Source organism: Ambystoma mexicanum, chromosome 1p, assembly GCF_040938575.1.
Source record: "Ambystoma mexicanum isolate Mex_15411 chromosome 1p, UKY_AmexF1_1, whole genome shotgun sequence".
NCBI classification, from domain to species: domain Eukaryota; kingdom Metazoa; phylum Chordata; class Amphibia; order Caudata; family Ambystomatidae; genus Ambystoma; species Ambystoma mexicanum.
In genome coordinates, this window is record NC_090921.1 from 1,265,186,373 (window position 1) to 1,265,204,478 (window position 18,106).

General features: G+C 53.2%; 1 protein-coding gene across 1 annotated transcript in view; it reads right to left on the reverse strand.

Moving 5' to 3' along the window:
• SHANK1 (SH3 and multiple ankyrin repeat domains 1) overlaps positions 1–18,106 on the reverse strand; it is a 2,604,687-nt gene that overhangs the window by 1,794,073 nt on the left and 792,508 nt on the right. Inside the window, exon 9 of the mRNA XM_069605116.1 lies at positions 17,219–17,296. Within this exon, the coding sequence (XP_069461217.1) occupies positions 17,219–17,296 (78 nt within the window). The remainder of the gene's footprint in view (positions 1–17,218; positions 17,297–18,106) is intronic.

An 18,106-nucleotide genomic window follows, 5' to 3' on the forward strand; every position in this document is an offset into this window, starting at 1 on the left:
TGTGACTAGTGGACTGCGACATGCCTAGTAAAGGTGGTGGAATGCAAACAATCTGCCTGAATTAACAGTGAAAAATAAGCAACAATGTTGTGGCAAGGTGACACTTCAAGGGCAACTGGCGTGCAGTTGGGCTAGATGTCTACTGTTGGCAGAAGGAATAGTGCTATGGCCAAATGCAGCTGCGCAGAATGTATTGCATGAAGCACATGGCTGACCCATACGACTCAGGCGCACACACTCTCACCTGGCACACAAACAGAAGCCCTCACACATACACCATGCACATGGATGACACACACATGCATGTGCACTCACCGGACAATGCCTCGTAATCAGCCAGATCTCCCACGCCTTGGATCTGTTCCTCCATGACGTAGGTCCCAGCGACTGACTCATGTGGAGTGAGTTCCATGTCTACTACTGGAGACCCACCTCCAGTCACTAGAGTTGCGGCATGACTTGAGGCCAGCTTACTATTTGCCCTGCGCTTTAGGTCATTCCAGCGCTTATAGCAATCATTGGCTGTGCGCCTCACGATTCCAAGGGCACTTACGATGTCCGCAACGGTCTGCCAGTGTGCCTGGCGTTGTGCAGGTGTGGTCTTGGATCCTGCAACAATGACCATCTCGTTGTCATGTGCGGACACATACTCGACAAGTGCATTCAGTTCGTCATCCGTGAAGCTGGGCTTCCTGGACGGGCCGGACTGTGTAGCCGTGTCTGGGGCATCAGCCTGTGCCGGACGAGCACTCTTCCTCTTCCGCTTGGAAGGTGGTGGTGATCCTGAGTGTCCTGCGCCGCTCTGGACACTAGGGGCAGGAGCCCTGGTGGACTCTGTATCAGGAGTGTGGGATTGCACACTCAGCATGGGAGTTGGTGCAGGCATTGGCTCTAGTGTGATGGTGTCAGGGGGAATGTCAGCAGCATGGACTAGGACCGACACTGTCCTGGCTGGGTGTGTGAGGGCTGGGGTGGATGGAGCCGCAGCTGCCCCTGCAGCCTCTCCGCCCTGCCTACTTGGTGCAGCAGATGACCTTGCTGCCCCAGATGCACGTGGCATGGTGACATCAACGTGCACCAGCGCACGTGTCATAGGCCTGCTGACCTGGAAGTCAGCCATGGAGTCAGCCAGGTCTGGTGCCACAATGGGCTGGTCCAACAAGGGCTGAGCATGGATGGTGTCAGCCACATCAGCCTCAACGGGAGGGGGGGGGGTTATGGGTGCCCTTGACTGGTCCTCCACACATGGGGGGACAGGCTCACCCTGCAAGTAACGACCACGTCCCCTACCGGATCCACCACGGCCACCACTTGTGGCTCTTCCACCTTTGCCACCCTTACGAAATCCTCGCCTCCCAGCCATGGCACTGATGTAGATGTGCGTATGGGAGTGGCTGTAAAGTATTGTCCTGGGCAATTGGGGGTCAAAGGGGTTGGGTACCGGATGGTAATTGTACCCTAGTGCTCTTGCAAGGCTGATTGTAACCCCTGGGGAAAGATGACGGGTCACGCTACGCACAGGAGCCCCAAAAAAGGGAGATGACGTGCACGCAACCCCTCCTAGACCACGTGTGCAGAAAGAAAAACCTGCACTACGCTGTGGCACCCAGTAACACAAGAATGAACGTATGCGTGTCACACGCAGCCTAGAATGACCTCTGAAGGGGTAGGCTACACACGGGGCAAGCACATATGTTAGATACGTGCGTGACTCACCGTCTGCCAGGTAAAAGAGCGTGAAAAAGGATCGCGTTTGGTTGGCAACACCCCCGCCAAAAGAAGATTTGTACGCTGTCTGAGGAGACAGGACAACAGTAGAAGGGAACACTGTTTCAGGGAACAGGCCCAGGTAAACCAGTAGAAGAGAAAAAAGAGAAAAAGCTGTCAGAGGTAACAGGGAATACGAACTTGAAACGCTGTGAAGTAAATCGCGTGTGAAACGACAAGAAGTACAGAATTCACCCACTCGCTCTCCACGAAAAGCACGTACAAGGAAATGGTGTTCTACACGTACCTTTTATACAGGCCCACACGTCCAGCGTCACTTACGCGGCGTGTACGCGCTAGGGCCATTTCCACCAATTACACGCTTTGTCACTTCTGCGTGTAGGGCCATTTCCACCAATCACACGCGATGAGACTCTGACGTGCTGTCCAATTACACACGATGACACTCTGACGTGCAGTCTTTCCACGTGTCCTCTGTCATCACGTGCTGTGTGGGAAACACCCGTGCGGGTCACGTCACAGACGCGCTTACGCGCTGAGGGCCTTTGGTCCAATAGAATCGCGTATGCCTTTCCTCGATTTTCACGCTGACGTGCAGGATTTTCACGTGCCAAATCACTCCGTACCAAGCTGGCCACGCGTAAGCACACGGAAGACCACGCTCCTGCCCAGAAGGCCGAACTACTGCCCCCCAGAGCCCCGAGCACGCTCCCACCTGCCATCTGCTGCTGCCTGACTGCCTGCTGCCCATGTGCACTGCCATTTGCTGCCTGCACATCAGCCAGGGGTGCTGTTGCTGTGACCACCCCTGCTGGAACCGAAGACTCCCGACTGGAATTCCATCGCTCCACAGCCCAGCCCCAGGACCCAGTTGCCCACCCACTCCTGCCTCTGGGGTTGTCATGTCGGGGCAAACACCATCTGTGACCACTGACAACCCCCGGCCAGAGAGGCAGAGGGGCACCAGCTTCAGTGCCACCGAAGTTGGTGTCCTGGTGGAGCAAGTCCTGGGGCAGTATGATGCCCTCTTCGGAAGTTCCCGCGCCGACAAGGAAGGACGGACTCGGATCTGGACTGACATCGTGACTGCCATCAACACGGAGGGGGTGGCAGTCCGGGACTTACAACATGTCAGGAAGCGCTGGGAGGACTACAGGTCCAGGACCCTGAACAAGGCCCGGCGCCTCTTGAAGGCAGCGGATGCCAAGGGGCGCCGGGGCCACTTGTCGGAAGAACAGATGGGGGTCCTGGAACGCATATCCCCAGCGCTCCACGTCCAGGTCCTAGAGAAGCAGACCCGTCTGGAGTCGAGCGGTGAGTGTACATGCATCCTGATTGTGAGCAGTGCGTGTGGTGATTATTCGGTATTGTGCAGGTTGCACATCTGTTTGTATGGGGTCGAGTATGGGTGGGGGTGTACAGGGCCGTGGGGCTGACACATGCGAGGGCTGTAATGTGTGAGACATGGATGGTGCTTGTGTGTGTAGGCTTGCATGGCAAATGCAGTTGTGCATGCACACATGTTTGTATGAATGTGTATGTAAGTAGACATGTCCGTGATGTCACGCATGTATGTTGTTTTCGGCTGCATGTATGAGCACTGTGTACATGTGCATGTGTGTGTATTTGGCAAGGGTGCAACAGTGATGCAACATGGATGCATGTGACAGCGGTATGTGGAAGCCTGATTGGCAGATGTGACATGGATGGCCGTCTGAACAGTGCGACACTTGGCAGAGGTGTACACATGCATGCAAGTGTGGTGGTATGTGTACATGTGTGGTGCACTTCCTGTGTTGCATGTGATGTCTGGCTCACCTTTGGCTGCTGATGCTGTTGTATGTGTATGGATGGTGCTGGCAGTTGCGATATGGCTGTGGTATGGCTCATGTGTGCGAGTTGCAATGACATGTGTGTTGGGGATTGTGATGACATGTCTGAGGTTTGCCAATGCCACTCATGTGCAACTGTCATGTGTGTATGTGTCCATTGCACAGTGCCCTGATGCCTGTGTTTTGTTTCTCCCTGTCTGCAGCGTCAACTGATGAAGAGGGCGGAGAAGGTGCTGTGGAGCACAGCGGCGGGGATCCGACCGCCAGCCGGAGACGCAAGGCCCGGCTCCCCTCCCGTGTTGTCATCTCGTCGGGGAGTGAGGAGTCCGGTGCCGCGTCCCAGGCCGCAGCTGCCGGGGGGAGGTCCAAGAGGCGGAGGTTGCAGTTGGACTCCTCGGCAGCAGAAGGGGCAGCTGGGACCCCACAGGGCCCAACAGGGGAAGATGGCACGGAGTCATCCAGGTTGGTGGGGGGTTTGGTGGAGGAGGAGGCCGTGCAAGCACCAGAGACGGGGTCTGGAGGTGGGGATCCCACTGGTGCTAGTGGTGCAGTGCAGGACCAGGGACAGGAGGCAGCACAGGCCGCCGCGGAGGTGCCTGTGTGCAATCCTGTCCCGATCCTGTCCCTGCATCATCTTGCACCAGCAGGGATGCCTACGTCCAGACCCGTTTTCAGGCAGGGGATGAGCTGACGTCAACTGGCCTTCCTCTGCCTGCGGACGTGGCCATCCAGGTCCGGGTTGAGCCTGTCCTGGCTGGTGTGGCGTTGCGTCAACGGGCCATGCGAGGTGACCTGCAGTCTTTTCATGGAGAGACTGCACGTCATCTCGAATGGCTCGTTGACCACGTCAGCCTGCTGGGACAGGTCACCCAGGCCGGATTCCTCCGTCTGATGGGGCTTGCTCCGACCCCCTCCTCAACTGTGCCCCCTACGCGCCAGTCGTCCTCTGTGCCATCTTCCCACCCATCAGTCACCTGGGTGCCCTGTGGAGCTGCCTCTGACGGTGCGGCCAGGCTGGTGGGGGAGGCATCCCTGCCACAGTCGGGAGTCGGAGGTCCAGCAGGGGTGGCTACATCAACAACTGCACCCCAGCCGGCGGAGGATGTGCAGGCAGCAGGAGGCAGTGCACGGGCAGAGGCAGTGCAGCAGCAGCAACATGGTGGGAGACATGAAGGCTCAGGGCTTTCCACATCAGAGGGGCAGGCATCGGCCGGAGGGCAGGGGGACCCAGGACAGAGAGTGTCTTCCGTGTGGCAGCGGTTGGGCCACACCATAGGTGCGGAGCGGCGGCGGGCGGAAGAGGCGCGGCTCACAATGGTCAGGGCGGAGAACTCCATGCGGAGGGCCCTGAGGCGGGCCGAGTGCCTCGAGGCAATCCGCAGGGGGTTGGAGGAGGACACGGCGTCGTCCCTGCGGACCCTCGGGGCCATGGAACTGGACCGCCTCCGGGACATCGAACAGGAGTTCGATGATGCCCTGGCCCGGGACACCACGGAGTGAGCCGCTGGACTTGCCCGCCACCTTTGTATATAGTTGTTTAGTTTTAGGTTTCCTTTCTTTCTTATTATGATTTGGAGTCGACGGACACTGCTCCACTTTTTGTATATAGTTGATTTTTAGTTAGGTTTTTTAGTAGGTTTCCTTTGTTCAGTTGGGCTCATGGACCCTTGTTAGTTTTTAACATAGTTCTTTATTGCATAGAATTTTTTTTACATCTGACTTTGGACGACTTTTTTTTGGATTCTGATTTGCAGTGTTTTTTTTTTATACGGACATGCACCTTATTTTTTCTCATTCCCATTGTAGTTTGTTTCCTTTCTTTAGCATTCTTTATTTTTTTCAATACAATTTTGTTTTCATACTTCACTGTGTGGTATCATTTCATTGGTTTCATGCATGTCATGTTGGGTGTTTTCCCATTCAATTGCAACCATTGTGTGTGACGGACATGGGTTCATTAGCTTCATGAACATTGGGGGTGTAACATGTAATTTACATTTCCATGTGGGTGAATGGGTTACTTGGTAGGTCTTTTTGGCTGTGGAGGCTGACCATTACGCACATGATTGGGGATTGTGAGGACCTGGTGGAGGGTGCCCCTGCACTGCTGGGGGGTGGGGGTGGTGGGAGACATGAGTGGGGGCCTGGTGGAGGGTGCCCCTGCACTGCTGGGGGGTGGGGGTGGTGGGAGACATGAGTGGGGGCCTGGTGGAGGCTGCCCCTGCACTGCTGGGGGGTGGGGGTGGTGGGAGACATGGGTGGGGGCCTGGTGGAGGGTGCCCCTGGATGCTGGGGGGTGGGGGTGGTGGGAGACATGAGTGGGGGCCTGGTGGAGGGTGCCCCTGGATGCTGGGGGGTGGGGGTGGTGGGAGACATGAGTGGGGGCCTGGTGGAGGCTGCCCCTGCACTGCTGGGGGGTGGGGGTGGTGGGAGACATGGGTGGGGGCCTGGTGGGGCCTGCCCATGGTGGCAGGGGGGTGGGGGTGGTGGGAGACATGAGTGGGGGCCTGGTGGAGGCTGCCCCTGCACTGCTGGGGGGTGGGGGTGGTGGGAGACATGGGTGGGGGCCTGGTGGAGGGTGCCCCTGCACTGCTGGGGGGTGGGGGTGGTGGGAGACATGAGTAGGGGCCTGGTGGAGGGTGCCGCTGCACTGCTGGGGGGTGGGGGTGGTGGGAGACATGAGTGGGGGCCTGGTGGAGGCTGCCCCTGCACTGCTGGGGGGTGGGGGTGGTGGGAGACATGAGTGGGGGCCTTGTGGAGGCTTCCCCTGCACTGCTGGGGGGTGGGGGTGGTGGGAGACATGAGTGGGGGCCTGGTGGTGGGTGCCCCTGCACTGCTGGGGGGTGGGGGTGGTGGGAGACATGAGTGGGGGCCTGGTGGAGGGTGCCCCTGCACTGCTGGGGGGTGGGGGTGGTGGGAGACATGAGTGGGGGCCTGGTGGAGGCTGCCCCTGCACTGCTGGGGGGTGTGGGTGGTGGGAGACATGGGTGGGGGCCTGGTGGAGGGTGCCCCTGGATGCTGGGGGGTGGGGGTGGTGGGAGACATGAGTGGGGGCCTGGTGGAGGCTGCCCCTGCACTGCTGGGGGGTGGGGGTGGTGGGAGACATGAGTGGGGGCCTGGTGGAGGGTGCCCCTGCACTGCTGGGGGGTGGGGGTGGTGGGAGACATGAGTGGGGGCCTGGTGGGGGCTGCCCATGGTGGCAGGGGGGTGGGGGTGGTGGGAGACATGAGTGGGGGCCTGGTGGTGGGTGCCCCTGCACTGCTGGGGGGTGGGGGTGGTGGGAGACATGAGTGGGGGCCTGGTGGAGGGTGCCCCTGCACTGCTGGGGGGTGGGGGTGGTGGGAGACATGAGTGGGGGCCTGGTGGAGGCTGCCCCTGCACTGCTGGGGGGTGGGGGTGGTGGGAGACATGGGTGGGGGCCTGGTGGAGGGTGCCCCTGGATGCTGGGGGGTGGGGGTGGTGGGAGACATGGGTGGGGGCCTGGTGGGGCCTGCCCATGGTGGCAGGGGGGTGGGGGTGGTGGGAGACATGAGTGGGGGCCTGGTGTAGGCTGCCCCTGCACTGCTGGGTTGTGGGGGTGGTGGGAGACATGAGTGGGGGCCTGGTGGGGGCTGCCCATGGTGGCAGGGGGGTGGGGTGGTGGGAGACATGAGTGGGGGCCTGGTGGTGGGTGCCCCTGCACTGCTGGGGGGTGGGGGTGGTGGGAGACATGAGTGGGGGCCTGGTGGAGGCTGCCCCTGCACTGCTGGGGGGTGGGGGTGGTGGGAGACATGGGTGGGGGCCTGGTGGAGGGTGCCCCTGGATGCTGGGGGTGGGGGTGGTGGGAGACATGAGTGGGGGCCTGGTGGAGGCTGCCCCTGCACTGCTGGGGGGTGGGGGTGGTGGGAGACATGAGTGGGGGCCTGGTGGAGGCTGCCCCTGCACTGCTGGGGGGTGGGGGTGGTGGGAGACATGAGTCGGGGCCTGGTGGGGGCTGCCCATGGTGGCAGGGGGGTGGGGGTGGTGGGAGACATGAGTGGGGGCCTGGTGGTGGGTGCCCCTGCACTGCTGGGGGGTGGGGGTGGTGGGAGACATGAGTGGGGGCCTGGTGGAGGGTGCCCCTGCACTGCTGGGGGGTGGGGGTGGTGGGAGACATGAGTGGGGGCCTGGTGGAGGCTGCCCCTGCACTGCTGGGGGGTGGGGGTGGTGGGAGACATGGGTGGGGGCCTGGTGGAGGGTGCCCCTGGATGCTGGGGGGTGGGGGTGGTGGGAGACATGAGTGGGGGCCTGGTGGAGGCTGCCCCTGCACTGCTGGGGGGTGGGGGTGGTGGGAGACATGGGTGGGGGCCTGGTGGGGCCTGCCCATGGTGGCAGGGGGGGTGGGGGTGGTGGGAGACATGAGTGGGGGCCTGGTGGAGGCTGCCCCTGCACTGCTGGGGGGTGGGGGTGGTGGGAGACATGGGTGGGGGCCTGGTGGAGGGTGCCCCTGGATGCTGGGGGGTGGGGGTGGTGGGAGACATGGGTGGGGGCCTGGTGGGGCCTGCCCATGGTGGCAGGGGGGTGGGGGGGGTGGGAGACATGAGTGGGGGCATGGTGTAGGCTGCCCCTGCACTGCTGGGTTGTGGGGGTGGTGGGAGACATGAGTGGGGGCCTGGTGGGGGCTGCCCATGGTGGCAGGGGGGTGGGGGTGGTGGGAGACATGAGTGGGGGCCTGGTGGTGGGTGCCCCTGCACTGCTGGGGGGTGGGGGTGGTGGGAGACATGAGTGGAGGCCTGGTGGAGGGTGCCCCTGCACTGCTGGGGGGTGGGGGTGGTGGGAGACATGAGTGGGGGCCTGGTGGAGGCTGCCCCTGCACTGCTGGGGGGTGGGGTGGTGGGAGACATGGGTGGGGGCCTGGTGGAGGGTGCCCCTGGATGCTGGGGGGTGGGGGTGGTGGGAGACATGAGTGGGGGCCTGGTGGAGGCTGCCCCTGCACTGCTGGGGGGTGGGGGTGGTGGGAGACATGAGTGGGGGCCTGGTGGAGGCTGCCCCTGCACTGCTGGGGGGTGGGGGTGGTGGGAGACATGAGTCGGGGCCTGGTGGGGGCTGCCCATGGTGGCAGGGGGGTGGGGGTGGTGGGAGACATGAGTGGGGGCCTGGTGGTGGGTGCCCCTGCACTGCTGGGGGGTGGGGGTGGTGGGAGACATGAGTGGGGGCCTGGTGGAGGGTGCCCCTGCACTGCTGGGGGGTGGGGGTGGTGGGAGACATGAGTGGGGGCCTGGTGGAGGCTGCCCCTGCACTGCTGGGGGGTGGGGGTGGTGGGAGACATGGGTGGGGGCCTGGTGGAGGGTGCCCCTGGATGCTGGGGGGTGGGGGTGGTGGGAGACATGAGTGGGGGCCTGGTGGAGGCTGCCCCTGCACTGCTGGGGGGTGGGGGTGGTGGGAGACATGGGTGGGGGCCTGGTGGGGCCTGCCCATGGTGGCAGGGGGGTGGGGGTGGTGGGAGACATGAGTGGGGGCCTGGTGGAGGCTGCCCCTGCACTGCTGGGGGGTGGGGGTGGTGGGAGACATGGGTGGGGGCCTGGTGGAGGGTGCCCCTGCACTGCTGGGGGGTGGGGGTGGTGGGAGACATGAGTGGGGGCCTGGTGGAGGGTGTCCCTGCACTGCTGGGGGGTGGGGGTGGTGGGAGACATGAGTGGGGGCCTGGTGGAGGCTGCCCCTGCACTGCTGGGGGGTGGGGGTGGTGGGAGACATGAGTGGGGGCCTGGTGGGGGCTGCTCATGGTGGCAGGGGGGTGGGGGTGGTGGGAGACATGAGTGGGGGCCTGGTGGTGGGTGCCCCTGCACTGCTGGGGGGTGGGGGTGGTGGGAGACATGAGTGGGGGCCTGGTGGAGGGTGCCCCTGCACTGCTGGGGGGTGGGGGTGGTGGGAGACATGAGTGGGGGCCTGGTGGAGGCTGCCCCTGCACTGCTGGGGGGTGGGGGTGGTGGGAGACATGGGTGGGGGCCTGGTGGAGGGTGCCCCTGGATGCTGGGGGGTGGGGGTGGTGGGAGACATGAGTGGGGGCCTGGTGGAGGGTGCCCCTGCACTGCTGGGGGGTGGGGGTGGTGGGAGACATGAGTGGGGGCCTGGTGGAGGCTGCCCCTGCACTGCTGGGGGGTGGGGGTGGTGGGAGACATGGGTGGGGGCCTGCTGGCAGGTGCCCCACGGTGCAGGGGGGTGGGGGTGGTGGGAAACATGAGTTGGACATGAGTGGGGGCCTGCTGGCAGGTGCCCCACAGTGCTGGGGGGTGGGGGTGGTGGCAGACATGCATTGTTGATCAGTAGTGCAAGGTGACATGTGGGTTGGCTGGGGGGCATGCCCATGGTGGATGGGCTGCCTGCGGGACATGAGCAGGGGTGCAGGGTACTCCCCCGTGGTGTGGGCTGCCTGCAGGGGCCGTGGAGGTTGTGGAGCGTACACCTGGGAGGACCCACACGGCCAATTCACGTGTAGTACTCCCCAGAACACATGAAATACACATTCCCTGCTGTAATCGCGTGTGCAACTTCCCGCGCACCCCTGAAATACACGTACCCTGCTCGCACTGGGACAATCGCGTGTGGAACTTCCCGCGCACCCCTGAAATACACGTACCCTGCTCGCACTGGGACAATCGCGTGTGGTACTTCCCGCGCACCCCTGAAATACACGTACCCTGATGGAATCGCGTGTGGAACTTCCCGCGCACCCCTGAAATGCACGTACCCTGCTGAAATCGCGTGTGGAACTTCCCGCGCACCCCTGAAATACACGTACCCTGCTGAAATCGCGTGTGGAACTTCACGCGCACCCCTGAAATGCACGTATCCTGCTGAAATCGCGTGTGGAAGTTTCACCTTGGATTGGTCAAAAATCTTCCAATGTTTGCGGACAATATTTGTAATAGAAAGGCTTAAGTTAGTGAACGTGTCCACGCTCAGAGAGAGACATTTAACAATGGACTCAGCAGTAGTTTAGTTACAACTAAATATTTGAAATTGATAGAGAAAAGTCTACAATTGTTCTACCTCAAATTTAACCGAAGTTGTATACCAAACTAAAAGAGACCCTCCACTTTTATTTCTTTAGAACGGTCTCCAAATTCGAGAGTCATTTATATAGCTCAAGAACCGTTCGGCATTCTAAGAAAAATCACGAATGAGAGGAATTTTCATTCAAGACGTAACCCCAGAATAAACCATCAGAGGTGAGTACTCCACCATAACAAGGCTAAGTATGCAGATACAGTCTCTTTCCTTAACTAACTGTAGTTCTAGTGGTTGAATACTAGTGTTTTCTCCAGAGTAATAGTAAACATCCAAGACTAGGTATGTTATTTATTTCCTTTTCCAGCTATTTCAACTTTCGAAGCTATTAGGGATTGCTATGTAGCAATGAGCCAACAGGGTTGAATCTTTGTAAATTTAATTTACAGGCCAAGCTAGATCGATTTGTACACAGCTTTTGGCCAAGAGGAGAATTCCTGCGGAACCCAGGACCAAAATCCTCAGACCCCTTCCACACACTGGACCAGGTAATTAAGGTTCCTAGGCCTAGTATTTAATTAAACTATAAGAAGTAATTAAGCAATAAAAGCTGACTTCTCTTCTTTCTTATTTTTATGTCAACAGACACAGTCAAAATACCCAGACATATGTTGTTCATTGTCAACAAGAATTAAAATCAGCAACAACTTGAAGCAACTGTATTTGCACTTGTTTTTATAATAACTCAAAAGAGAAAGTGACACACCTCCTGAAGAAAGTTCCCTCAACCACCTAATAGAACTGAAACATGTTGAGTCCTTCTACCATGGCATGAAATAACCAGGGATAAATTGATAGCTCACTAAAAGGGCCCTAACTATTATAAGATGGCAATAGCCTCTTTAATAGTTATATACTGAATTATAGCTTTCAATACATATACTACCCTATTAGATTTAAGTATTGATGTCACAAGTTAATTGTCCGTTTTGAGACAGTTTTCTAACACTAAATACGTTGTGCGATAACAGATATTTTTAATGTTTTTCGCTTTTATGAATGCAAAATTTTGAATAAAAGGAATTTTTTGTACCATTGAATAGTTTGAAGATAATGTATATTGACTATGACTGTTGATATGAGCTAACTACCTCTCGTGTACTAGAGACAGTAAAGGATCAACAATATTTTCAGTTTCATAGCTTATGCTTGTAGCTGTAAGCAGCTGAGACATGCAAAATGATATCCATTGGGCTCTTCTGCCTTGCTGCAGGATGCTTTGCATCCTCCTCTGAAATGGACCACTAAATCAGCACAAGGGCAATTTAGCCTCTTTTGTCCCAAAGCATCTTAGAGGCATGCACAGTTACACACACACACTCTATTCATTTATTTATTTAACATTTATATAGCACAGAATCCACTGACCCTAATGCTTAAGGGCGCTGACAATCAAATAGCATATTCGACTAAGCAGACCAGCAGGAGAGAGAGGAGTACGAAGGTGGGATAAAGTTCCGAAAGACCAGCGAATGTTTATTTAAACAGATGTGTCTTCAGACCTTTTCTGAGTACATGAATGGAGTTTTCCGATCTCAATTTCAGAGGCAAATTGTTCCAAGACAGGGGAGCTGCAGAAAAAAATGCACCAGCCTTAGTCTGCGATAATCTACATACCGGAACCATAAACTGAAATTGATTGTTGGATCTGAGATTATGTTTACTCATTGAGATAACTAGGGCCAGAGTGTTTCATACAATTAAAAGAGATAGACAGAAGCCGAAAGAGGATACGTTCCCTAATAGGGAGCCAGTGAAGTTCCCTTCTCGCCTCAGAGATATGGTCAGACCTTTTCTTGTCCAGAACAACCATGACAGCGTTGTTCTGCACAACCTGCAGTCTGTTCAGTTCACCGTTTGAGAGAACAGTCAATCGACTGCTACAATAGTCAAGCCTGGAGCTAATCAATGCTTTGGCAAGCATTTCCCTGCTGGTATGGGAGAGGAATGGGTGGGCATGTGAAAGCAATTTGATGTAGTAAGAGGACAAAGCCACCAGACTACCGACCTGTGATTTCATGTTAAGATTACTGTCAAGATAAATGCCCAAGGTCTTGACTTTTTTCTTGACCACTATAACACATTCATCAATTACCAGTTTGGAATTTTGATCTTCAAGTTTACGAATCTTGGGGACAGTGCCCACAAGCATAAGCTCTGTCTTGCTTGTATTAAGAGCCAAACCATTGGAACACACTCAACTCTGAATAAGCAAGAAAATTCTGTTGATGTTAGTTTCATCAACTGAAAAGACACCAGTGATGGGTATGATACACTGAGTATCATCGGCGTAATTGGTAAACTCTATGTTGTTAATGTCCAGAAAATCACGAAACGGTACTGTAAAGAGATTATAGAAAATGGAAGAGAGACAGGCTCCCTGAGGGACACCTTGCGTTAGCTCCTTGATATTGGCATCTGCCAAATTGCTGCTCACTCTCCAGTGACGATCTTCAAAAAAGAAGTGACCCAATCAGCCGCCAACGAAGAGGAGCCTGCCACCTCCATCAACCTGGAGACCAATACAGTATGGTCTACCAGGTCGAAGGCGGCAGATAGGTCCAACAGCATCAGCATGCTGGGGTCGCCTTGATCCATGTGTCTAAGGAGCCTTGATTTCAAATCCAACAGAGCGGACTCTGTGCCATGTTTTTCCCAAAAGCCAGACTGTCTCTTATTCAAGATGTTACCATTTCTTAAGTGAGCCAGTAATTGAACATAGGCCATTTTATTAAGAATCTTAAGGAGAAATGGGGAGTTGGAGATAGGATGGTAGTTAAGTGGGTCCTCGGGGGAGAGATCGTTTTTTTTTTTAATAAGTGGGTCACCCTAGAGTGCTTAATACATGTGGGCACTGCACAGTCCCTGAAAGATGCATTAAAAAATGTGCAGAGGATGGGGATATGTAAGGTAGCACAAGCTTTAATTGTTAGCGCAGGACAAACATCTCCCTTACAATTAGATGGTTTGAGATTTTGGATAATTATTGTTAAGTCCTCTTCTGTAATGGGTTTGAAAGAGAAGAGTTCATCTTCCTTCCAACATTTAGCAGGAGTAAGAGTATCCTTGAGACCTTTACCAGATAAAGAGGCTCTGGCATCAGCGATACCTTTATTAATTTTGTTGAGTTTATTATCCATGGCCTCCTGTACTAGGTTACACCACCTGGCATCTTTAATAATAGACTCCTGTATGGTGTTTTGTTTAGATTCCAGTTATTTGAACACTTTAAAGAGTTCCTTGGGAGTAGACTGAGCTTTGATGATATGATCATCAAGATAAGCTCTTTTTGCGGCGAGCCCTGAAATGACTATTATAAATTTCCTTGTCGACTTCCGACTGGGATTTTTTCCATTTATAAAGTACTTTGGTTTTCGCACTTTTGAGGCCTTGAAGATCATGATTAAACCATGTGTTAGGTTCCCTAGTAACACATTTTCTATTAGAGATGGGTGCTAACATGTTGGCAGTCTCTAAAAGGTTAACCTACAGATAGAAATGCTGCTACTCAGGCCATGGAAATTCATGACGATGTAGAGAAAAAAAGAAGAGAATCCTTCATAGCAAATCTTCAACTACACCTACTGCATATCTGAGGTACCTGGGAAATGGTGCCACCTAATGGTTAGGTGTTACCCAATGCTAATTGATCCTTCTTGACATGGAAATATGGAAGACTATTCCTTGATGACACTGCTTTGTGCTGCCTTAATATGAATCCTAGATGTCTGAGGAGCATCCCAAGGGTGAAAGCACCTTCTAAGGGAAAAAGGTCCAAGGCACAAAAATAAATAGCTAGTATTTGGTTCGGGGATCTGACTTTGGAGACTAGGTGGCCAAGGACCAATTACAAGGAATCCGGTGACATACATGGAAGTGGGAGTAAGCAAGAGGAGCAAGAGGGTCGCTATGCATCTTCCTTGCACACTGACAATTCTGTTATACAACCCTAAGACTAACTAATGGAAAGGAAATACACATTTGTCATGCAGACTCTCTCAATAGCAGTGTCAGAAAAGGACGAAAAGCCAGAAATAATGGCAGACATCATAAAATGGACTAGAAATTGGTCTAACATACTGCTGCCATTACCCCAACCTCTTATACGACAGATAGCACCAATGACTTTCCACAAAGATACAGAGCATTTCCTGACTGCCCCAAGGCCACCCCGACTTTACTGACTGCCATGTTGATAATGGCACATGACAAGAGGGCCTGATGGGTGAATTATGGGCTCAGCAACATTCTGGATAGGCCACTAATGTTGCGAATCTTGGAAACAGTGATGTTCCACTGTATATGTGCTCCATTTGAAAGCCAACAACCTCCTGAGTATTCCAATCACAGCACCCAAAGGAACAAAGTAAAGATATGCTCCTATGACCCATCTGAAACATTACGGTTGTGGTATTTTGGTATGGCTGATGCATCTTTAGTGCCCAGATGACTGCCAGACACACCTTCTCAGTTACTGACCACCATTCTTCTCTCGGGAACCGGTACAAAGGGCAGTCAGACCCATCTGTCTGAACTGTGAGAGGCTTCCCTGGATAAGAACTGGCTAATACGGGGGTGTAACATGGCCTCAATCCATCTTTCCAGGCAGATTAGTTCTCTTAACCTACCATGCAAAAGTAAATAAACAGGAAAGGAGCATACTTTAGTGGTGATGCAGTTTTATAACAAGTGTTCAGAAGGCAAGGCTTGCCACAGAAAGCCTCATGGATAATATGAGGAAGTCCTTTCTCACAGGATGGGTCGACAGTTCCTTGGACTGGCATTAAGCAAGAGTGGTGCCATGAAATCAATAGTAATAATGAAAAGGGATCTGTATAGATACAGGGGAGTAGTCATAGGACTAGGGCAAAGAAAGGGCTCGACACACTGTAGGGTCTGTGGTATTACAGTTGTAAGGGAAAAGGGCCGACCGGATTTACCCTGTCATCTGTGTCTGCAGCGAATGGGCAGACTCAAAGGGATTGGAGGTGCTCATCTGCCTTCCGCAATGAAAGTAAATGTAGCAACACTTTGGAACCCTTTGTGATATGTTAAGGGATAATGGATCCCAAAGACAATAAGACATTATAATTAAGTAAGGGGAAGAGCAGGCATAGTGAAATCCGATGGGCATTACAGCACAAGACTGATGACTGGAAGGAGCAGTGAGCAATGTTTACGTTGCTCATCTTTCATTATAAATATTTTGAGTAACATCTAGTCTGGCAGAAAAAGAAGCTGTGCAAAAATACTAACTGACAGATGAATAGAGTCCACAATAATCGAGATTGGGGAACAATGAAAGAGTTATTTAAACTTGGAGTGAGTGTTCCCGCGCACCGAGCTGTGCAGGCCATCTCCAGGTGGAACTCAAACAAACCCAACTGAGCAATAATTTGCCTTCGATAATTCAATCAATTCAGAAAACCACTCAGATATGTTTAAAAGTTTGCCTGTTAACACCTCAGAAAACTCAGGAGGTTTTTCAAACGGTATGGAAAGAATAGCTATGTGATCTGTCATTCATAAGCACTGTGTGTCTGGTACTTCACAGGATGTTTCCTGAACAAAAAATAGAGGAACTGTTGTTCATGAGAGAAACATGATTTTTCCTTCGCCTGGGCAATGGGATCAGACCATTATTAAGAGCTTTCTGATCTGTCCATCGTAAGAGATATGAGATATGTCCTTAATACTATCTGTCAATTTGGCTTTCATAAGACTCAGAACTTTACAAAAGAAATAGGATCTATCAAACATAACAGACGTACGATCCTGCCCATCATACAATTAGTGGGATCTGTCCATCTTGACGACTTTAGAATCTGTCCTTCATAGAAGCTGTGAGATCTGTCTTTAATTATATCTGTACTTAATAACATCTGATGTACATGAGAGTTGGTAATTCACAAGAACTGTGTGACCGTTCCTTAATAAGATCTGCGAGAGCTGTCCTAAATAAAATCTGTGATTCTGCTCTTCTTAGGATTCTGTTCTTTTGTTAGAGCTGTGGGATTTGTACCTCGAGAGCTGGTCAAATAGGCAATACATGACTGATTTGTATGGGTTTATAAGCTTATAATAGACATGCTTGATGTCCTAAAAGTATGGTGATTTGTGAACTCTACGATTATTCAATGAATACGAGTATGTGGAAATCAACATTTTAGGAGTTCTTGGGAATCTGTTATCTAGCAAAGTTACTAACCCTGTCCGATTACCAACCTGTGAGATGTGCTGGGCATCTTGCAGATCCCTCAATGACCTACATTCTAGATGAGCTGCAAGATCACTATGCTGGCAGGTTTGGAGTCAGACATTTTGGTAGACATTGGCATTTAATCACTGGTAGAACTCTGCAATATGTGTTTCAGTGCAGCTTTGTGATATAACAGCTAAGGAAGCATTGGAATATACCTTAAAGTAGAGCTGTGTGGTCTGTCAACCTGCAGAGCTATACAAAAACACCCCTTAAATAACATGTTGCTGTTTTCCAGGCTCAGCGATTCGACCATCATAAGGGATTGAAACAAGAATGTCAACTGTTAGTGATCTTATCTCAGACCACAGACAATGATAGTCTCACATGTCTGCAGTTGAAGCAAAAGTCCCCAGTGAAAAGCATTCCTGACCTGGAAGGGAGTCTGCCCATTGTGGTTCTTGATGTCTTTATTGGCCCCTCTGTACAGCAGGATTCGAGCACTGCTTTCCTGAAAAACAAAAGAGAAGGGAAACATTAAAGGAATTCACAGCAGCTATGAAAAGGAATAATGTAAAAACTTTAGAAAGTATTACTTAGCTCTACAAAACACTCTTCAATGTTAGTGTCTTCTCATGATGTGGATGATTTGAATACGGTGTGCTATGTGGGGAGGTATCATAAAAAAATGTGTAGTGTTTTAAAGGCTTTTATCATTGTTAGTTTCGGGAGGATAGCTCAAGGGCAATGTGCTCGCCTTAGAATCAAGACAACGTGGAGCAACACAGGTTCGATCCATGGGTCTGCGCTTAGAAACCTCTGGGTATTAGGCACGTTATAAATAACTAATTATTATTATTATAAAAAAATTGTTTAAACTCACATGACATTAGAAGGTCTACTAAAGATCCTTCCTCCACTTGAGACATTTTATTATTTTCAATAGGCGCCGGATCCCGACTTCCGGTGGCACTGTTGATCCACATTTATTCTGAGCCCATAGGACTCTATGGGGCTTTTCGGCACTATTCCTGCTGCCGGTAATAGCGCCAGTGGTAATATCGCTGAGAATGGGCAGAAAGGGTGTTTTTTTTTCTCCTCCAGCAAAAAGCTGGAGGTAAACCTCCCACTTTCTGCCCAAACTCAGGATTGGGCAGAGCGGTAATGCAGCGGTAATAGCATTACTGCCGCTCCGCCCAATCCCTGATAAGGCCTTGGAAGCTCTGGAATATTTACAAGTAGGCCTAAGCAACTCAGGTTCACCTATTTATCACCTGGCACATCATGGAGGCTGAAGAAACATGCATCCACCTCAGACCAT